Source organism: Trichomycterus rosablanca, chromosome 17 (assembly GCF_030014385.1).
Source record: "Trichomycterus rosablanca isolate fTriRos1 chromosome 17, fTriRos1.hap1, whole genome shotgun sequence".
NCBI classification, from domain to species: Eukaryota; Metazoa; Chordata; class Actinopteri; order Siluriformes; family Trichomycteridae; genus Trichomycterus; species Trichomycterus rosablanca.
Genome location: NC_086004.1, coordinates 4,910,648 through 4,934,902, shown reverse-complemented (window position 1 = coordinate 4,934,902; position 24,255 = coordinate 4,910,648). Strand labels below are relative to the sequence as shown.

At 37.2% G+C, this 24,255-nt stretch overlaps 1 protein-coding gene across 1 annotated transcript; it reads right to left on the bottom strand.

Annotated features, from left to right (window-relative positions):
• Positions 1 to 17: 17 nt before the first annotated feature.
• On the bottom strand, positions 18 to 3,301 carry nr2c2ap (nuclear receptor 2C2-associated protein). Its single transcript, XM_063013157.1, has 5 exons — positions 3,256 to 3,301; positions 3,065 to 3,155; positions 1,539 to 1,644; positions 465 to 532; positions 18 to 140 (listed from the first exon to the last, which is right to left on the bottom strand). The coding sequence occupies exons 1-5, from the start codon at positions 3,291 to 3,293 to the stop codon at positions 18 to 20; spliced, it is 426 nt and encodes a 141-aa protein (XP_062869227.1). The 5' UTR covers positions 3,294 to 3,301.
• Positions 3,302 to 24,255: the final 20,954 nt, after the last annotated feature.

Here is a 24,255-nt window from a genome sequence, read left to right as displayed (position 1 = left end):
CATTTCTTCTCCAAACATCACAAAACTCGTTCTCCCAGGACGTCCAAACAGTAAACTATTATTCTTCCAAAAAAGTCTGTACTGTTTTCAAATATTATTTTAAGCTTCTGCACTGGAGGGCCGTTCTGAATGGGAAAGCTGTGGGTGAGGAATTAAGGCCATAATATCAGTATGAGATGAGTACAGTTGAGCATGATTTGGCAATGATCCAACATGAGCAATAGATGTACAAAATTATTTATTTATAAAATTATTAATTTATATTTTAACCCTGTATATACAGTACCTGAATACACTGGTAGCATAACTTGAATGTTTCATTGATGGCAAGCAATATATTATTATTTAAGGAATATTTAATAACAAGAACGTATAGTTTATTACTTCAATATGAAAAAGTCAGAATAAACTAGACCATAAATTATCAGCCTACATGAGTGGTGTTTAACATATTTGAAGGATATCTGCATAGCATTGTTATCTTCTGGATAGAAGTCCGATATATGTTCAAGATTCCCGTCTTTACTACAGCCTAGGACAAAGAGAGTGAGACAAAAAAAATATCTTAGAAGAAGAATCCTATTATAATAAACATCTTGAGATCTGTATGTTCAGAGTTTAGCGCAGTGAACCTGTGTATTTCATGTGAAAATTTCATTAAAAAGTACTACTATTTAAAACAGCAGTGTAGCGTACTTTTTGAAGAACATCACAGCACACAGTAATAACATTTTTTAAAAGGGCAAATGATGATCCTTCAAACAAGTCTGTTTTATTTTCATTTATCTTCAATATTCATTTTATTCAAATGCTGGTTAAAGTCCATCTGGAGCCCACCTTAAAACATTAGGGGTCAAAGTGGAACACACCTTAGACAGAGTGCCAATCTATTGCAGGCCAACACTCACCCACCTGTTTACTCTATTTACTTACCAATAAAGTATTCAAGTAAAACCAAAGAGAAGGTTCAAATCCAGTTCTCCTCAACCCAGAAACTGCTGCACGGTTGTATGTACTTGCCTGTTCAGTATATGTTTTACTCTATAAGCAGACAACCATGATACACCTAAAACTGTGATGCTGTGTTGTACACTACTGAATGTCTATAAAGCATTGCAGAGCTGTAGAACTGTAACTTACACACATTGTTAATTAACAAAACAATAATTTAACCCTTTCCCCTGTCACACCAATTAGCTTTGCCCTTTGGCCTTCCTCTTCTCCCCCTCCTTGTGGCTCCATCCTGCACACATTCTCCTGATAGAAATCTCACCCCTCCTCTACATATGCTTAAACCTGCACCTCAATCTCTCCTTCCTAACTTGTCTCCAAAACATCCTACCTGTGCTGTCTCTCTAATAAACCTGTTCCTAATCTTGTCCATCCTCATCACTCCTGACAAAAATCTCAGCATCTTCATCTCTGCCACCTTCAGCTCCCTCTCGTCTTAGTGTAAATGCCGCCACTGCCAAGCCATTGACTCAGATATGGGTGTATCATTGTAAATGTATTAGATTGTGTCAAATTGTATTGTAAACCTGTTAATCTGCAAGATTTTCCTGCGAATCCTCCTTGAAACTGCAGTTTGAGCTCAGACACCCTCACAGGTGCAGGAAACTCCAGGAACACCCACTGTGACTCTCCCTGTGAGAGAAAGAGGCATTAAAGAAAAAAAAAAACACACACTTCTCAGAAGAAACAAATGATATTGAATTTAAACATTAAATGAGGCAGCAGCGCTAATCTCAGGGTCTGTATGTTCCAAATCCAGCCCAGCTGAGCAGTTTACCTGTGACATTCACCTAAAATGTACCCATATATAAGTGGAACTTTTGGGAAGAGTCCTGTTACACCTGGTAAAGCAAACTCAGCTTTCCAAAAGATCAACAGTTAGGCAAATTATAAATTCTACTATCTACCAGAAAATTCTGAAAAAGAACGTCCATTCATCAGTTTATCTAAAGCTTTAGTGCTGTTGGGATACATTACAAGACAGTGATCGGTGGCACGGTGGCTAAGTGGGTAGCACTGTCGCCTCACAGCAAGAAGGTCAGGGGTCCAATCCCCAAGTGAGGTGGTCCGGGTCCTTTCTGTGTGGAGTTCGCATGTTCTCCCCATGTCCATGTGGGTTTCCTCCGGGTGCTCCGGTTTCCCCCCACGGTCCAAAGACATGCACAGTCCATGACTGTGTTTGATATAACCTTGTGAACTGATGAATCTTGTGTAATGAGTAAATACCGTTTCTGTCATGAATGTAACCAAAGAGTGTAAAACATGACGTTAAAATCCTAATCAAACAAACAAGATAGTGATCGGAATCACAAAAGCACATCTACCGCTCAATAGCTCAAAGGGGAAAAAAATGAAGCTTTTGACATAACTTAGTTAAAATCTTGACTTAAACATCAAAGGAGCAGTTTACTCATATGGCTGAATTAAAGTAATTGTTTAAAGAAAAGTGCATAGAAATTCCTCCACAGCGATGTAAAAGACTTTGTAAAAGGATTTGTTGATGCTACAAATTACACAACTTATTATTAAGTTTAGAAGCAATTAGGCTTTCTTTCCACATGGCTGATATTTGTGTCAGGTTAAGATATTTTTCTTCAAAAATGTGTGAAAATTTCACTTGCCAAACCCCAAGTTATCTTACAGTGTCTTCAGTTCCCAAGTGACTAAAAAGTGTAATTAACAGGTAAAGTAATGTTACACAACAGTAAACATGCTTTCATCTCAACTTGTATTTCAGGCATCAAATTCAAAATTGAATCATATTTACAAAATACAATCAAGTTGGTCAACCAAAATATTGAGTAATTTGTACTTTTGTCAGGTAAATAAAGCTCAAGATAATAAAAAAAATCAGTTTCTTGTTTTTAATCGCATTTCACAGATTGCCCCAAAATCTCCAGAAATAGTGTTTGTGGGTATCATCACATAATACACCAGAGTTAAAATTGTACATGCATGTGTAGTAATGGATATTTTATAAGTATAATATATGTGTGTAATGGGTAGATTTAATGTTTATAATGTGTATAATGTGTAAGATGTGTAAGATAACCTGATCAGAGTTCCAGCAGGTCTCCTCACTGCAATCAAACATGAACTTCTTACCAAACTGTTTCACATCTCTGTTTAAAACCGAGCTAACCCTGTAACAAATAATACACAACACACCCAGTTTAATATAATACAGAAACATTCATACAGACATCAAATAAAAACACGTAAAAACGAATACAACGTTTTAACCTGCTCTGTGTGTTAGTACAGATCAGAGACTCAGCCATGTTTAGATTGAACTTTCAACTGAGGGCAGCATGCCGACAAGTAGTGTAGCTGGTAATTACGACACTATGGGCATCAATTAATTTCACTACAAAGCACTAGATGGCAGCATCTCTCCTTGGAATAAACTCTAGACAAGGCGTCCAAACATTGCAAAGTCTCATTTACATTTAGGGCGGCACGGTGGCTCAGTGGGTAGCACTGCCAACCTGTTGTTGAAGGTACCCACTGGGAAGGATTTGGACCAATTTCCAAATGTAATGTTTCCAATTTCTGTAATGTTTTAGGGGTAGTACTACACACATGGCATTCTTATGTTTGGGGTGGCATGGTGGCTCGGTGGGTCGCACTGTCGCCTCACAGCAAGAAGGTCCTGGGTTCGCCCAGGCAGGGCGGTCTGGGATTTTTCTGTGTGGAGTTTGCATGTTCTCGCCGTGTCTGCGTGGGTTTCCTCCGGCAGCTCCGGTTTCCTCCCACAGTCCAAAGACATGCAAGTGAGGTGAATTGGAGATACAAAATTGTCCATGACTGTGTTTGACATTAAACTTGAACTGATAAATCTTGTGTAACCAGTGTGTAAAACACGACGTTAAAATTCTAATAAATAAATGCATTTACATTTAAAACCATGAAGTAAGAAAGGTAACATTAAGCAGCTAACGTCCTCCTCAGTCTCCCCTCCTTGTGTCACCCTGTGTACGCCACCTTGTCTGTGGTTTGCTCCCGTTCATTGTATACCCATTAGCCCTATAGTTCTGCTTGTGATGACTATTTGTGTAAGTACCTCAGTTTGTTCTTTGTTCTGAACCACCACTGCTAACATTTGTTGTTAAAAATTGTAATTTACACTAAAAGTATTAATAATTAATCTACTACTACTTGTAGATCCAGTAGTCATATTCCAATATTCCAAAATGACTGCTACAACAGAATGTTACTGGATGTATACATGGTTTATGTGATAAGAAATGCAACAATTGCATTATATGACATCCAAAACCCAGGCCTAGCTGTTTTAGATTAGTGGAATCTTCCACTGTCCTACAAGGTCACCAACAATATATATACGTCTATATATACTGTATATAAGGATGTTTATTTTTCCCCAGTGTTATTGCATTCACAGATCCTCTGTGTGAGACTCTGTCGGTGTAATCCTTCTTTGAAGACTCTTTTCTACTCAAAACTTAAAACTGTTTTCTACTCACAATCCAGTCTCTGGGGTATGTCATTAATGGTTTTTCCACCACATATTACAAAGCATTTTTGTATATTCAGGATTCATGTATCTGTTTTGTGTTCCTGTCTTGTACTTATGTTCAGAGTCCTGTTATCCTGCTCAATGTTTTGTTGGTCCTAGCTTCTGTCATTGATTTCTGTTTCCCGTGCTCTACTCAGTTTCTGCATACACTGCTTGTTCTTGAATTATGCTTAGATAAAATTGCCAGTATGTTGCACTTATGTTCTGCCTCCTCTGTCCACTCAGTAGATGTAGTTTAGGATACATCACTGCTTGTTTTGGCAAACTGGTATATAGACCTGTCTGGCTGGCACAGCCTCTATTTTAAGCTGTTTATTTCATCACTACTGACCAGCTGGAAATATGACCAGTGCTTTCTGATCCTAGTCTTATCTCATTCTTAAGAACATCAATTGAGTTTACACCTCAGTTTTGAGGTTTGCCTTGAACAAAGGCAGTTGTGGACTAGTGGTTACGGAACTGGACTAGTAAGCAGAAGATCAGTGGTTCAAGTCCTGCCACTGCCAGGTTGCCGCTGTTGGGCCCTTAAGTAAAGCCCTTAATCCTCATCTGCTCAGACTGATTGCTGTCACAGTTCTGTAAGTTGCTTTGGATAAAGGCGTCTGCTGAATGCAATGTTTTTTTTTCTTGTATTAAATTATTTATTTATTCATACATGTTCAATTTCACCTCACTGCATTAACAAACTCATTCATGACTGTCATGCTGGCACAGAAGGATTAGAAAGGGAGATACTGGCAACCCTAAACATACATTTGGAAATGCTATTGCAGACACAGTGATACAGTATCCCATCTGGCCACCTCTTCCTCAGACACAGCCTATTGTGTAGGTATAGCACCCAACCTAACTAAAATATTAGATAATATTGTGAACTTAAATTTGGATTCCAATTGTTTTAGAGTAAAAAAAAAAACACTACCTAACAGGAAGCGCTGTCATGTGGGTATAAAAGAAGCATTGCCTAAATATTCAGTTTTTATGGGTGAGGAAAGGTCAAATTTGCATTACAAAACAAGTGCATGAGTTCAAAATGAGTTTATAAACAGTAAATAGTCAGTCTAAGTATGTTGTTTTGTTCCAGGATGAATGTATTTTTGGCATTTTTCCATCTACAGTCCATAAAACATTAAAAGATTCAGAAAATAATCTTTTATACCCACGTAAAACAGTATTTAATCAACATTGAATATGCACGATCTTCAATACCTCAGGCAGAACTACATTTAAATGGCTCAAGAATACTTATTAAATCCTTGTTTACTCTAATGGAAGGAAGGGTGGACGTGTTAGCCTGTGCATTAAATTACTACCTGGAGTGATAGACTGAGAAAGAAAGAGTGACAGGAAGATGAAGAATTCCTGTTGTGCTGCAACTGCCGATTGTAATACCTGAACAGTTTTAGTCTTCTTCAGAATAAGATATTACCCATGTGAGGTGCAGCCATAACAGTATCTTATAGGAAGATTTAAGTCGCCACTGGTAGCTACAGATGGCTGACAAATGATGTTTGTTTGTTTGGATTTTAACATCATGTTTTACACTCTTTGGTTACATTCATGACGGGAACGGTAGTTACTCGTTACACAAGATTCATCAGTTCACAAGGTTATATCGAACACAGTCATGGACAATTTTGTATCTCCAATTCAGCTCAATTGCATGTATTTGGACTGTGGGAGGAAACCGGAGCTCCCAGAGAAAACCCACACAGACACGGGGAGAACATGCAGGGGAGAACCAGGATCTTCCTGCTGTGAGGCAACAGTGCTATCCACTTAGCCACTGTGCCGCCTGCTGACAAATGAAAGGAGAACCCAACATGGTGTCTCAGTAAATTGTTGTGCCACCATGAACCATCAGGACATATTAGCTTATTGCCTGATAAGTTTCTGATGCTTAACTGGGTTAAGCTATGGTGACTGCAAAGGCCACAGCATTTGATGTACATCCTTTTTAGACATATCAAAGCATTTACTGGCCCCTTGTGCTTTTTGAATGTGGGTATTGTCATAAAGAGAGAGACCACTCCCATCATAATGGAAGTGTTTCATCATATCAGTCATATCAAGTGATAGGGTAAATTACTGAGTGACTGTTTCTTCTAAGGGGAAAAGTGACTGTTCTTTCAGTTAAGTGAATTAAAGCACCAGCCAGTTGAGCAGCATTTTTCGACTGACATTCTTGATCCCAAATCGAGGTTAACTGGACTGGTTTAGCATTTGATACATGCAACAAATCAGGGGGTTAATTTTTAATTATTTATTTATTAGGATTTTAATGTCATGTTTTACACACTTTGGTTACAATCATTACTAAAATGTTACTGGTTAGACAAGATTCACCAGTTCAAGTCTTTTAACTGTCACAGTCATGGACAATTTTGTATCTTCAGTTCACCTCACCTTCACGTCTTTGGACTGTGGGAGGAAACTGGAGCTCCCAGGGGAAACCCACACAGACACAGGGTATTTGTAGTCCCCCTGTCTGAAACAGTATGCACTCTGTCTGTTTCGCCACTCGTAATTAGGCTTTTCTTTAATATGCTCACATTAAAGTACAGGCTGTTTTTCAGTGTAAGAGTATTTAAAACATAAGCCTCAGGGGTTTGGATTGCAGGTCAGTAAGTGGCAAACCTGAGTACCTGAGTCCTGTTGACAGGGCTCGTTTTTACAGGATCTTTGTCATCGGTATGCTGTGGGCTATGTATTCATCTGGCTATTGTATCTACAAAAAAGTGCCTCAGCGGGGTTTATGAGGTGTTACGTGTCTCACTTAGAAGCACAGCAGAGTGACTTCCAAACAGCCCAAAAGGCAAGACAGTGAAAAACCTGCTTGGACTCAAATCTTATGAAAAGAAACATGTCTGACCACCCAAACAAGTACAAACAAAGGGTTTTCTATACAGAGCTGTTGCACTGTAAAAAAGTATCTGCCTACTGTCCGATAGCCTGACATTGTGTATTTGTCACAATTAATGGTTTAAGATCATCAAATGAACACTGTGCTGTTCACAAAAAACACGTCTTATAAAACATATTTTCATTTTAAAGAGTAACTGATACCTTTCAAATCAACAACCCATGAAATTTAATTTGCTAGACAAATGAGCAAATCAAGTCTAAGTCACCTTAAAGTTTCTACAGAAACATTATGCTACAATCTAGGAAAATACCAAACTGATTTAAAACCATGCTTCAATATTTAAGTATTTAAGTATTTAAGATATATTATAATATTTAAGGTTTACAAAGTCACTTCTGATTAGCTAGAACCCCACCAAAGGTTTTAGTCCAAAAATTATCTGAAGAATTGCAGAACATAAACACTGAAAGAAAAATAAGTGAATGGGGTTTTTCTGTTTAGGCTTGGTGAATTTTAATGACCATCTGTCCATGCTTTTGTCTTACTGTCTCTGTTTTTTCTGATTCCTAAAATGAGACAGGTCTTTCTTCAAGGTCATGCACACTGGTGAGAAATCGAGATCAAAATGGTTTTAGCATTCAGCTGTCTAGATTCCTCACGCTGATTGTCAGTTTACCCTGTAAATTGCATTTACGGCTATTATAGCAAAATGGCAACGCTAATTGGGAGGGTCCAGTCTGATTAGTGCTCATTTACACTGACTGCAATGTTGAGGAACTTGCTCTGTGCAGCTTGTTGAGGCTATTTTGTTATGCTATAATAGAAGCTAGGCTACAGTTCCACAGACAGTTTCATAATTGGGCTTGAAGAGCCTAGTCTTAATAGTGTGTGTGTGTGTGTGTGTGTGTGTGTGTGTGTGTGTGTGTGTGTGTGTGTGTATGTGTGTGTACACTCCATTGGCTGCAAAAGTCGTATCATACCTAGTTAACGTCTATTCATTCAGCCAATTTTACTTCAATAGCTGTTGATTCCGGCTAAGCAATGACCCAATTATAATGCAAACCCAGTTTCACTTTAAATCTCATTTTCCTGACTTACCCTCAAATGATGGGAGTCTCTTGGCACCACTTCAGTCACAGAGCGTGAAGCATCTACTCATTTCATGCCACTCTAAGTACATTCAAGAGGCTGTGGGTGAAAGAACAATGATTTTGTCACGTTATACCATGAATTCAGAGGTTTACATTAGCATGCAAGGCTCCCCCATTATATGAGGCTATACCACTGTATTTTTGGGTACATGAATGGCTATAATAATGTGTATTTTTGAGACAAGGTCCCAGTGGTAGTTGAGCCATTTAAACTGCTGCTGACATTTGGGATAAACTGCATGGAAAATGTGTGGAAATGTCACTTGCTAGAAATCAGTTTATCCTATAATCTCACCCCCTATGAGAGAAGTTATGCTTTTCTCTTTCTTTGTCCTGGTAATTAATATCAGAAGCTGGATTTCTCTGTACCTCAGGGTGTATTTTCATCTCTGGAGGACATTCTGCTTCATGTTCTCCTTAGCTTACCATTTACATTACATTTACATTTTCTGCATTTAGCAGACGCTTTTATACAAAGCGACTTACAGTATACAGTCTAAGCAATTGAGTGTTAAGTGTTTTGCTCAAGGGCCCAACAGTGGTAACCTGGCAGTGGTAGGGTTTGAACCAGCGACCTTCTACTTACTAATCCAGTCCTTTAGGCTACAACTGCCCAGTATTGACACATTTTGAAAACTGCACTAATCTAAAAAAACAAGTGAAAAGATATTTGGATAAAAAATGTGCAAATATTTTTTTGATTTTTACATTTTGTATTATCCACTTTTTTAAAATCCAGTTTGCCGACCATAAACCAACACAGGATTGGCTTCCTTATACTGGACCCAGCATGAACTTACCAACTGGCTATTTATATACAAAAGGCTTTAGAAACTGTTTTCTGAATACACAAATGTTCAAGGACTGTTCATCTTCAACTGAGACTTTAAAGTCATTTCATGTGTTTTGTCTGGCTGAAAGTGGTGTTGATATTGATGTATAACTACTGTCTGCAGTAGAACAGCTTTAAACAAGCTCATCAGCACTGAGTGTTCAGTCTTTGTTTTTTTGTTACAGTGTGCAAATTAAGATGAGGTCAGGGCTGGAAATGCCAGACAGTTGAGCTTTTTTTGACAGTGATAACTATGCCGTCCTGGGTAATGGGATAGACAGTAAGCAGGGATCTCCTTCGAGCACAAGCTTCTAATTAATGAATGAGCTCTGTACTGGCCTTTGATGTGGTGAAATGCCTGCCTGCTCAATGCAACAATTTAAACCAAACACAAGTTAAAGTGCAAATCCTGTGTCTATTTTTCATGCTTTAAAAGGATAAATAAATCAAAAGAGACAAGGCAATCCCTCTTTTCATATTTTAATATTAGTTAGGAAGAAAACTGTTCACTTGTGTTGCCAAAACATAGAAGAAAGCTTTACCCATGCTTTATATTTCATGCTAATGTGAAATGTTCCAGTAATAACTGCTACAGTATAGAAAAGAAATACATAGCAGTGATTGTATAGGTGTGTTGAGCCCGATCGTGACCTTCTGCTTTACCAATTATGGCCGGCAGAGAGAGCATGGTGGCATTTTGGTGGGGTGGGGTATCAATCGTCCCCAACGTAGTTTGGGTTATCTTGCTTTCCTTTTTTTTTTAAACTAAGCTGACACAGTTTTCATATTAATTTGTTACTTGAATCCCCAACCTTTTTCGCACCACGGACCGGTTTCATATAAGATATAATTTTACGGAAAGATAGGGGCCGGGAGGATTTAAAATAGAATAACTATACTACTCACAAATAAGCTTTTTTCACTGCAACAAGACGCTGCTCCCACCTAGGGGTGATTAGAAACGATAACACCCGTAAAAAAAAGTAGTGTTTTCATTGCTGATGTAGCGATCTCTGATTATTTATTCTTTCTGTGCGGCCCAGTAATAAATGACCCACGGACCAGTACTGGTCCGCGGCCCGGTGGTTGGTGACCACTGACTTAAATTACATGTTTTAGTTATGTTGGCCACCGCATTTATTCTACAATTACCCTTTTTCTTTGTGACTTTTATTGTTCTACTTTGGTAAACATCCAGCAAATTGGGTTATTTTTAATGTTTTTTTTTTTAGAATATACAGTTAAGACAGTGTCACAAATTCATATGTATGTGTTAAACCTTTAACTTATTAAACAGCCTGATCTATAAATAGATCTGGAATTAAAGCATTTTAGGAGGACATTGTTTGGAGTAAACTGTAGATCAGTTGAGTGTTTCGACTGTTTGTCATTCTTTTCCCATTTATCTGAATTTATTTTAAGCAATTACTTTTAATAGTATGAAAAAGCTTCACAATGGTTTGCTAACATTTAAATAATAAGTCTTTTTTTGTAGTAAAATCAACACAGAACTCTTCCTCCTGCTGTAATTCACCCTTTTTAAAGGCTTCCACTTTGCATCACTTATGCTGATTAATATTCATGTGATTTCAGCTTTTGTTTTCACATTCACTCTGTTATTCATCTAACATGTCTTAGCTCAATGAGTCCTGATTAGGTGATTTATTTTCTCTCTGTTGGTGAGAGTATTGCTGATATTTTGCACATAGACAATATCAATTAGTGTTTATTGTTGTTTGATTGCGGAGCTTAAATAATGGGCCAAACAAAACCCCAGTTAATAAAGCAATCTGCATGAGTGGCGGGCAAAAGAGAAATCATTTTGCTTGATGGCCTTCAAATAGTAAAGTGACTGCAGATTGTGTTTAAGTACAAAACGCTCTTAAGTGGCTTCAGACTGAGAGGAAAGTCCTTCAACAATTTAATTGCCTCTAAAAACAGGTTTGATATTTAATTCACGGTTTTAAAATTGAAACATGCCCAAACAGGTAATCATACTTTTTACTAAAATGTTAGTTAATACCTATTAACTTGAGGGTAAAATCAATCAGATAATTTAATAATCATTATTAGGTCAGTTTTCCCAGGATAAATTCAACAGATTTTAGTTTATGAAATGCCATTTAACTTACAAAACATTTTAGTTATGCCACCCTAGGATGGCATCCAGCAGATTGCCTTCCCAGAATTTTGACCTGGACCATATGCCATTTAAATCAGGGCCTGGCAAACCTGGATTTCCATCTTGGTAACAGTTACATTCCTTGGATATTAAAAATAAAAACATGACGGCTAACTTAAGCTCTACATTAAGCTAATAATAAAGCTATCGTGTTGTTTTATGCTTTGGGACTTTATCATGTCTGTAGGAGAGCATGCCTGACAGTCAAGTTGCAATGTCTTGACTCTACTGACATCATCTACAAAGCTGATTTTATTACATTACCATAGTGTATTATTCTTAATCCTAATGTAAATACAACACTGAAAAGTAAAAAAAAAAAGTAATACAATTGAAATAAGAGGCTGATTGGATAATTACATGAATGAGCAGGTCTACCGGTGTTTCTTATGAAGTGATCAGTCAGTGTATAAACTTCATCAGTATGTGTTTGTGGGGGCAGGGGGTCTAAATGGGTATGGCAGACATTGTCCTCAGGGTGGCAATAGCTCACAACCCAATGACATATTAACTTCTCATTGAAAAGCCACTATTTCTGTCTAAAACCAATGCATGGGGAAGGTGTAGCTTATTTGTGCCCATTTGGCATTATCAAATCTAAACTTGCACCGCAGAGCAAATGCTTTTTGTGCCACTCTGAAGCTCTTTAAAGATTATTTTTTTACCTTTTGGGTTTACTACTCCACAATAACCCTTATAACCCTGTGTGTGTGTGTGTGTGTGTGTGTGTGTGTGTGTGTGTGTGTGTGTGTGTGTGTGTGTGTGTGTAATACCACTCAGCCCTGAGACTCTCTTTGATCCTAACATCATCTCAGCCCGTAGCGATGGTACGGAATTGAGTTTATGGTGCAGGTTCTAACAGACGCTTTTAGGTAGAGTATTCCTTGCTGACATACATAAGACAAAATTATGTTCCTATCTTCTTTATTCTACTAAAAAAACTTCTCACTACAGCTCCACAGCTGTCACCCTTTAATCTTAATGACTTCTGATCTGAGATCAGTTTAATCTCTCTTTTACTTTTTTTTTAGAGAGTAAGAGTTTGGTGTTAGACACTCCAGCCATGTTTCAGCATGACCTTCTCGTCCCTGTGGAATTGGGGGAGAAAAGAATGGTGTCCGAATCGATGACCATCTTGGATAATGTCTCCCCTTCATGACATTCTAGTGAAATAAAAGAGCACCTTTAACAATAGGCTGATCCAATCATTGGGTAACGGAGATCACAGTAGAAAGTCATTTCTGTTGATTATCTGAGTATTGATCTGTCTGTCTGATTGCGTCATAGTGTATTTGCCACACTAAATGATTTCAAATCATTAAACAAAACATGGTAAAACAACAAATAACATTTAGTTAAATATAATTTCATAAAAAAAGATGCTTAACATCCATATCACCCTTATGAAAAAAATGCCCCAATTATAAAGTAATCAGTCAGTTTACCATATTTAATTAATAAACTTATTTAGCTAATTGCACACAGTCAGGCTTTATTTGAGAAGCCACAAAATCAAAACCTAACTCATGAGAAAAAAGTTATATTATTTTAGCTGTATCTGCTTTAACAGACAGTATTTTATTCTATTTGTGCATTTTTCCTTTTCTCCCAATTTGGTCAAATCCAATTGCCTGGTTGTTTTATTCCTTTTCTTTACTGCTGCAGACCCAGACCCTGAGCAAGGAGGGCCGTACCAAAACACACGTCCCTCTTACATGTGTGCGATAGCCAACTGCTTATTTTCATCTGTACAATGTGGTTATACAGGGATCAGTATCATGTATGGAGAGTGATGCACTGATCTCCATTTTTTTAAAAAGGCATAAAGAAAATAAATAATCTCTTTTAATTTAAAAGTTTTTTAATAGTAATAACACTATATGGTATAAAAGAAGTCCATTTTCATCTTACATTTATATCTTCCATTCAGCAGTGGGTTCTCATCAGCCATTCAGATAATAAGGATGACAATTACACTGATAGATCTTCCTTATAACGGTCATCTCTTCAGGGTTAATTTACACTAACATCACATCTAAAATATGTTGCAGTATGCTGTGTGTCATATACACAAGACAAAGAGTTCTCATCTCAGCTTATCTATAATGAAGGAGCCTCTGCCTCCACCTGAGTGAATTTGTCTCCCTCTTATTTAGATCCCTTGCTGATGCTTGTATTTTCTCTGGTCTCTTTGCAGCTCACACAATGCCCTTTAACCAAGTGAGGCATCATTAACTCGGATTGTAAACTCTCCCCATCCCCAGGTCAAATTCTCTTCTTGAATTATTTAGCCTCGCTTTCACACGTATGCAGTAACAGCAATTTGACCAAGTGAGGATAGCCAGCTGCCGTTAAGTGCTTGTGTCAATGGTTTCTGGGTCAGTAAGCAGTAGTGGCTTCATGCCAGAGTGCACTTGGCACATACCAGCAGTGGGAAGTCTGGGAAAATAAAGAACTGCAAAGCCCAGAGGTGTCTCTATCTACCAGAGGGGTTTAAAAGAAACATGCAATTCTACTTACAGCTTTATAATATAATGCATTATTAATTTAGTGAGGTAGGCAGGTCAGGCCATGGTAGGATATATGCTTCAACTTCATTCTCTAACAGTGCATTTATTTTTACAAATATTATAATTATTATTATAATTAAACCCGCCGCTCAGGTAAAAACACACGCTGGAACCAGAGCTGGATCTCGAATACATCGTATCGAATCTCAACTCTGCCTGCCTGCTAAGGCTAAGTGGCCCTATGAACAACGATTGGCCTGTTGTTCAGATATGGGCGGGACTAAGCCGGATGGAGTCTCTCTCCCATGACTGGTGCAATTACGACCTCTGCTGGCTGATTAATGGCACCTGCACAGAGATGAGGAAAAAAAGTGCTTTCAGGGTGTGTCTCTCCGGACACAATGCTGAGTTGCACTGCACTTGTCAAAGTGTAGGTGATAAGATGCGTACGGCATGCTGCCCACGTGTCAGAGGGGGCGTGGGTTAGCTTCATTGTCCTCAATCAGAGCAGGGATCGGCATTGGTGGAGAGGAAGCATGACGCAACCGGGCAATTGGACGCGCTAAAAAGGAGAAAAAGGGGAGAAAATACATAAAGAAAATATAAAAATAAATAAATAAATTATAATTAAACCCAACAATGACAGACCATGAGCTATAAGATTGATAAACGTAGATTGAGTCATTTCCAAAGTGGAGTGGCATTTCAAATCTAAATACTTTATTCTTTTCTTTATATATATATATATATATATATATATATATATATATATTTATATATATATACCACCCCACTCACACTTTTGCTCACATTTGACTATGGAGAGCACATTACAGATGTGTGTGGGTGGGCATAGTTGCAAAGTGCTTTATATTTCAGGGAAATGTAATTATGTTTTCTGCACTTTTCATTAAAAAAATCATTAAGCAAGATAATTAGGAAGGAGTGTTCGTTAAATATATCAGTATCTGAATTGAGTCGTAAGGGTTTAAGCCCCACCACCATCATGCTGCCGTTGCTGGGCCCTTGAGCAATGCCGTAACTGTTGGTTGCTCTGGTTCCTAGCAGTACTTTAAATGTTTTGTCAATGCACCCCTCCATTACTTTTTCCAAGCAATCACTTATGAAAAGTTCATAATTAAAACAAATGTTTATATTACACATAAATTAAAATTACAGCAATTCTAATTAAGGTGGTGTTAAGTAATGTAGGTTAGTTGCAGAGTTAGATTTTAATCATTGTTTGAAAAAGGGCAAAAGCAAGAACAGTACATGACTACACAAGGGTTTGTTGGCAGTTCAATCTTCAGTATTATAAAAACTGTACAATTATATTTACTTGTAACCTATCTACTGATTTATATACACCGATCAGCCATAACATTAAAATAGAAGCACTTTGTAGTTCTACAATTACTGACTGTAGTCCATCTGTTTCTCTACATACTTTTTTTAGCCTGCTTTCACCCTGTTCTTTAATGATCAGGACCACCACAGGACCCCTACAGAGCTACAGAGCAGGTATTATTTAAGTTTTCAGCACTGCAGTGACACTGACATGGTGGTGGTGTGTTAGTGTGTGTTGTGCTGGTATGAGTGGATAAGACAGAGCAGCACTGCTGGAGTTTTTAAACACCTCACTGTCCCTGCTGGACTGAGAATAGTCCACCAACCAAAAAAATTCTAGCCAACAGCACCCCGTGGCCAGCGTCCTGTGTCCACTGATGAAGATCTCAAAGATAACCAACTCAAACAGCAGCAATAGATGAGCGATCGTCTCTGACTTTACATCTACAAGGTGGACCAACTAGGTCGGAATGTCTAATAGAGTGGACAGTGAGTGGACACGGTATTTAAAAACTCCAGCAGCGCTGCTGTGTCTGATCCACTCATACCAGCACAACACACACTAACACACCACCACCATGTCAGTGTCACTGCAGTGCTGAGAATGATCCACCACCTAAATAATACCTGCTCTGTGGTGGTCTTGTGGGGGTCCTGACCATTGAAGAACATCATGAAAGGGGGCTAACAAAGCATGCAGAGAAACAGATGGACTACAGTCAGTAATTGTAGAACTACAAATTGCTTCTATATGGTAAGTGGAGCTGATAAAATGGACAGTGAGTGTAGAAACAAGGAGGGGGTTTTTATTTTATGGCTGATCGGTGTATATATAAACCTCAGAGTTATAATATGTTATGTGAGTTATGTGAGTTTGATACACTATAAAATCGATATTAAAAATAGATTCATTCAAAGTATTGTTAGGCAGCTTTATATAAGTTGAGCTATATTCCAGTCAGTAAATACCAGTCAACCATTGCTTGAATGCTACAGTCTATCTAAGCACCATCTGTATTTCTTTATAGCCACAAGAGGATTTTTCAATGAAAATCTATGACTCTTTCTTTAACATGATCAGTTTATAAGTCTTTTTATGTTTTAAAAATGTTCATAAAAATAGTATTGAATTACCAAACATCAGTCGGTCACGATTTTAGTAAAGTGCAGCATCTTCAATGTATTTCTGTGTCTTAACCACTTGAAATGTTACAGTACAAATCTCAGTTTGAATGGCATCTGTGTAAAAAAAGGTTTAGTTTTGGATTTTTGAAGGCATATTTTGTTTTGAGAAGCAGAAATCAATACACGTCTCACCCCAGATATTACAGAAAATCTTTTGTTACCAGACCACACATTGTTTAGTATCTTGCTTTTTGTGAATTGTGAACAGGCATTTGTTTCCCCTGTTCATGAATCATTACTACTGGAGTAAACACTATGAAACATTTGCTAAATATTTTGTACAGGCAGCACCACACAGAGCTTTACTGTGGACCAGGCAAGGGCTTTTTCTGCTCTGTAGTCTATTTATGAGGGTGTCCATTTATGTGAAGTACCATCGACATTTAATCGTTCACTTTGTCATCAGCCGGAGTAATGGATCTGTGGTTGAGTGTTTATGGTGCCTTGCTTAATGTACCTTGACATTGTGCTATTTTGATGGACTGTTGCCCAGTGACTCTACATTTCTAAAGGTGCTGTTCATCATGGAAGTGAATCTGCACTGATCACTTGCTCTCAATTCTATTGTTTATTGTAGATATTTTTAATTCTTTTGTTAATTGAAAAACGTGTTTTGTACATGGATATTGTAATAGCAGCCACTGTAGAATTCCTTTCATATCCTTCCAGCATCTACAATGTCAGATTCTCTGTGTCTGGAGTAATGATGTATTAGCAAACAGTAGCTGGAAAATTGTGCTTCTAATGAACATGAATAATGAACTAAGGTACATGATGGCCAAGTGTCAGCAGGCTGTGCTACTAGAGCTCATCAGGACCATGGACAGAGCTCCAGTATCATCCACTAAACTCGCTCTAATGAGGCTCCACCAATATTTGTTAGCCTTTATTTGTTATGATTTTTAAAATGTGCAAATGTGCACGACTGTAATAAAAGCAGCATACTCAGTAGCATACTAAGCAGCCAAAATAGTTCACCACCACTTACAGACAACTATGTAGACATATTTTGACTGTTGAATTATTGATTACACTCCACGGTTTTCTATTTTAGATCATTAATGCAGGAAAAGCATTATTTAATGTAGACGTACATAGATTTCCCAGCATACCTTGAATTTACTAAGATGTATTTCAATTTCCAATCCCCTGAATGTAATTACTTTGCTGCTTGCACGACCATGACACTACCGTGGAAGACAGCAGACTATTACACAGACTATAAAACTCTGGTAAATTAGAAAGTCAATAGTTTATATTTATAAATACTTATTAGAAGTAACAGTATTATCAAAAGCCCTAACTGTTCTCAGCTGGTGTCAGAAAGAGTAAGAGTAAGACTAATGCTACTAAATTGTGAAATAACCTACAGGTTTTTTTTATTAGAGATAACTGGCTAGTTTTATGTAGCATGTAGTGATAAACCTATTTAAATGAAAAATGTCCTAGCCGAGAGAAACCGGGAAAATATTAAACTCTGAGAGAACGTCTGGCCTCTACTGGGAGCTCTGGCTGGATTAGCATGTGCAGCTATAAATGAATGAGGGAGACTGAGGTAGGCGGTTATGTGTCAGATTAAATGTGTGTCAGTGGGCCACATCGCTACCCCTCGGCATCTCCAGGGACATCATTATTCTGCAGTAAAGAAAGCAGCAGGTCAGCCCCTAAGCCTTTAAGAAATCTACCATTGTGGAAAAAAATCATTTAGAAACTAGAAAACTACACATTAAAGTCTTAATGTTAAACCCCTCCTGCACCTCCACTATTTTACATGGTCTAACTCCAGAGGGTGGCAATGTAAGTCTACTTCCACATTGTGGCTTTTTGAGGTGAATAATATGTAACCTATTGTAAAGAGTAACATAGACGCTCACTTTTCAGGACATCATATTTCTGTTACGTATTTAATCCTAATCTATTTTTTTAAATCCACATTACTAATGAGAATCACTTATTAACATAGACTCACGCTATGACACATGTATTAATCTACTGCCCATGGCGGCACCTTAGCTCCCTCAGATACAACCAACTGTGTCTCTTAAGGACCTGACCAGGCGGGTGGCTCAAACTCTGGTCAACACGTTGAAGTACTGGAGTATTAGGCTAAACACACAATTGTTGCTTATCTGGTTTGCAGGATTTTGCATATTGTTACTGATAAAGACACTTGCTTTGGATAGATAGATAGATAGATAGATAGATAGATAGACAGACAGACAGACAGACAGACAGACAGACAGACAGACAGACAGACAGACAGACAGACAGACAGACAGACAGACAGACAGACAGACAGACAGATAGATAGATAGATAGATAGATAGATAGATATTTTACTATGCATCATATAACACAAAGTTTTTTTAAAATTACAAATCTCAACACAAAGGGCAAGGTCAAATACCATTACCTTTAATTCCTCAGATGCTCAGATGTGACCGCACTACCAAATAGAGAAATTTCTAGAATGGACTTGTTTTTTTGTCATTGATACTTTTGAGTTTTTATCACTGCATGTATAAATGTAACTTAGGACTGTACTATGTACAGTAGAATTTATTATGTCAACATATTCCAGAAATGAAGTAGAAATGAGTAGAAATAGAGTAGAAATGTCTTGTGTTTTCTGATGAGTACAACTTTTACATTCAGATTCGATTTAGATTGTTATTTTGTCATTGGTTAATGATAAATAATAGCATAATACATAATAAATAATGTATATGATGTTGGTTGGTTAAGTATAGAACTGTATGTATATAATTTATTTGATATGTCATATAGCTGTAAGATATGATATTAGTTGGCATGTTATATAGCTGTAGGTATATTAGTGGTAAAGTCATATAGCTGTATATGGCTGTATGTTTTTTAGCTGGAATACTATAGCTGTATGTATATGATTAGTTGGTATGTTTTATAGCTGTAGGTATATGATTAGTTGGTATGTTACATAGCTATGAAATATTATATTAACTGGAATGCTGTATGAATATCATAGTAGCTGGTATGCTAATATCTGTATTCATATGATATTACTTGGTATAGTATAGAGCTGTATGTATATGATATTAGTAGGTATGTTATATAGCTGTATGTATATTATAATGTTTGGTATACTATATAGCTGTATGTATATGATATTACTTGGTATATTATATAGCTGTATCCATATATCAATTTTGGTATATTATATATCTGTATTTATATGATATTACTTGGTAGTATATAGTATGTATATAATATTAGTTTGTATGTTATATAGCTATAAGGATATTATATTAGCTGATATATTAGCTGATATGCTGTATGTACGTATATTATATTAGCTAGTATTTTATATATCTGTATGTATATGATCTTAGTAGATATGTTATAGCTGTATGTATATTAAATGTATTGGTATATTATATACCTGTATGTATATGATATTACTTGGTATAGTATATAGCTGTATGTATATTATATTTATTGGTATGTTATATAACTGTATGCATGTGATATTAGTTGGCATGTTATATAGCTGTATGTACATTATATTAACTGGTATGTTATATAACTGTATGCATGTGATATTAGTTGGCATGTTATATAGCTGTATGTACATTATATTAACTGGTATGTTATATAACTGTATGCATGTGATATTAGCTGGCATGTTATATAGCTGTATGTACATTATATTAACTGGTATGTTATATAACTGTATGCATGTGATATTAGCTGGCATGTTATATAGCTGTATGTATATTATATTTATTGGTATATTATATAACTGTATGCATGTGATATTAGCTGGCATGTTATATAGCTGTATGTACATTATATTAACTGGTATGTTATATAACTGTATGCATGTGATATTAGCTGGCATGTTATATAGCTGTATGTACATTATATTAACTGGTATGTTATATAACTGTATGCATGTGATATTAGCTGGCATGTTATATAGCTGTATGTACATTATATTAACTGGTATGTTATATAACTGTATGCATGTGATATTAGCTGGCATGTTATATAGCTGTATGTACATTATATTAACTGGTATGTTATATAACTGTATGCATGTGATATTAGCTGGCATGTTATATAGCTGTATGTACATTATATTAACTGGTATGTTATATAACTGTATGCATGTGATATTAGTTGGCATGTTATATAGCTGTATGTACATTATATTAACTGGTATGTTATATAACTGTATGCATGTGATATTAGCTGGCATGTTATATAGCTGTATGTACATTATATTAACTGGTATGTTATATAACTGTATGCATGTGATATTAGTTGGCATGTTATATAGCTGTATGTACATTATATTAACTGGTATGTTATATAACTGTATGCATGTGATATTAGCTGGCATGTTATATAGCTGTATGTACATTATATTAACTGGTATGTTATATAACTGTATGCATGTGATATTAGTTGGCATGTTATATAGCTGTATGTACATTATATTAACTGGTATGTTATATAACTGTATGCATGTGATATTAGCTGGCATGTTATATAGCTGTATGTACATTATATTAACTGGTATGTTATATAACTGTATGCATGTGATATTAGTTGGCATGTTATATAGCTGTATGTACATTATATTAACTGGTATGTTATATAACTGTATGCATGTGATATTAGCTGGCATGTTATATAGCTGTATGTACATTATATTAACTGGTATGTTATATAGCTATATGTATATGCTATTTATTGGTATGTATATAATAAAAGTTGGCATATTATATAGCTGTAAGTATATAACATTAGTTTGTATAGTGTTGTATACTGCTTGTGTATCAGTGTAGAGAAACCGCCACTAACTACTATGATAGTTGAAGTTGCCATGGTGATGGTGGACGCTGGCGCATTTGGCTGCCGCTACCGTTACCGTATTTTACCGTATTTTATTGTATTTTTTATCGTTTTTCGTTTTCATCTTTTTACACACCTTGTGGATCTATTTCTTTTATGTTACTTTTGATACTTTTATTTGTGCTTTTGATACTTTTTGTTCTTTCTACTGTACATCGCGTCTGCGGCCGGTGGTGAACGGTGGATGAGTTTTCCTGGGATCGGCACGATGTTGAACTATTCCGTTGACCAGCTGAGGAAGTTCAACAACTGCACTACCCCATCGTGTATTTCAGTCATCAAACAGCTTGGACTCCTTCGCCGGCCTCGTTATATTCACAGGGGCTCCCGGAGAAAGCTTGTTTATCTTCGAAACGGTAACGCTATTCCATCCTTCTGGTCAGCCGTGCGCACTGTCGCTCCGCAAACACGTCATCAGAGCGCTGCTGCCTTGCACACCAGTAGCGGTGTAGTCTCCATGACAACGCTGTCCACGGAGTGGGATGGGAAACGCGGAGTGGACTTAGCAAATCTCCGTTCTCTTCCTCGTTCCTCACAGCCAACTACACAACAATACCACTTGAAAATGGCATTGCTTAATGTTCGTTCACTCAACACAAAAAGTACTGTACTCAGTGAATTTATATCTGACAGTGAACTAGACTTTTTCTGTCTCACTGAAACTTGGCATAAACCCTTGGATTATTTTACGTTAAATCAGACCACGCCAATGGGATACTCGTATATTGATGAACCTCGTATGGAAGGGCGAGGTGGTGGTGTTGCTGCAGTCTATAGGGATGATATTAAAATAACCACTTTGTCTTTTCCTGCTGCTCTTTCTTTTGAACACCTGGCTTTCAAGTTGTCAGGGCCTACTCCTCTGGTCACTGCTGTAGTTTATCGTCCGCCAAAGCCAAACGCTTCCTTTCTCTCTGATTTTTCAGATTTTTTAACCCAGCTTAGTGCCCTCTCATCCTCTGTACTGCTTATGGGTGATTTTAACATCCATATTGATGACAACAACTGTAAATTTGCCAGGGAATTTTTGGAATTGTTACAGTGTTTTAATTTCACACAACATATACATTTTCCAACTCATAAAAAAGGTCATACTCTTGACCTTGTCTGCTCTACTGGTGTCCTAGTTCATCAGCCGTCCAGCCATGACCTTACTGTCTCTGATCATTTGACAATCATCATGGACATTGAGGTCACTAGGCCCATCACTAGAGCTAAACGTAAAATATCCTTCAGGAATCTTCAATATATCTCTCCCTCTGCTTTCTCAGATTCTCTTGTTAAAAAGATGTCTGTCTGTCCTGTACTGTCTAGTAATTCATCTGACCTTGTCGATTACTATAATGACATACTCGCCTCATGTCTTGATGAGCTGGCTCCTTTGAGAACCAAATTTGTTTCATTTAGTCATTCCGCACCATGGTACACAATTGAGCTTCACCAAATGAAATCCCGTAAACGCCAGCTTGAAAGACTTTATAAGAAAACCGGTCTAACAGTACATTATCAGATTTATTCTGATTATCTTCAACATTACAAAGACGCTCTTACGGCAGCCCGATCCACTTACTATTCCGAACTCATACATGCTGGATCAACAAATCCTAAGACTCTCTTTTCCACAATAAATAAACTTCTCAAACTAGTTGACAATACTACCAATTCCTTTACAGTTGACAAGTGTAACTCTTACCTCTCATTTTTTCAAACAAAAGTTGAGAATATCCACAATTTTCTGACAGTTTCCCCTGTCATCTCTGTTTCTCCGCCTATCTCATCTCAATTTATTACCCAGCCTCTGTCTCAGTTCTCACCTGTGTCTCTTTTGGACCTATCTGAGATCTTAACAGGGATGCGAAGCTCCACTTGTGTTTTGGATCCTGCTCCATCAAAACTTGTTAAGGGTTGTTTTCCAGTTATCTCATCACTTATCACAGAGATAATCAATTCCTCTCTTAGTTCTGGCTCAGTCCCTCAATCACTCAAATTGGCTGCTGTTACTCCCATACTTAAAAAACCTGGACTTGACTCTAACATTATGAGTAACTTTCGGCCCATTTCCAATCTTCCATTTCTGTCGAAAATACTGGAACGTGTTGTTGCCTCACAGCTCAAAGATCACCTAAATTCCAATAATCTATTTGAATCATTTCAGTCTGGTTTCCGCCCCCAGCACAGCACTGAGTCAGCCCTCCTCAAAGTCACAAATGACCTTCTTCTTTCCTCAGACTCTGGACAAATTAATATTCTCGTCCTCCTTGATCTTACTGCAGCTTTTGACACCATTAATCACTCCATTCTTCTGTCCCGCCTTGAATCCTCTGTCAACATCACTGGTACTGCCCTTTTGTGGTTAAGGTCATATCTCATAAACAGACAACAGTTTGTTAATATCAACAATTGTAGTTCTGCCATTGCTCCACTGTCCCAAGGCGTTCCCCAAGGCTCAGTGTTAGGTCCCCTTTTGTTTATTCTTTATATGCTCCCCCTTGGTGACATCATACGTCGGCATGGTTTACATTTCCACTGCTATGCTGATGATATTCAGCTTTACATCTCCTCCAAATCCATTAATACTGAACTTCACTCCACTCTGACAAATTGCATCACTGAAATGAAATTGTGGATGAAAGCTAATTTCCTCAAATTAAACTGTGAAAAATCAGATATGATCATCGTAGGTCCTACAACCCTGGCAAAAACCACAAAAAATTTTCAAATTACCATTGATAAT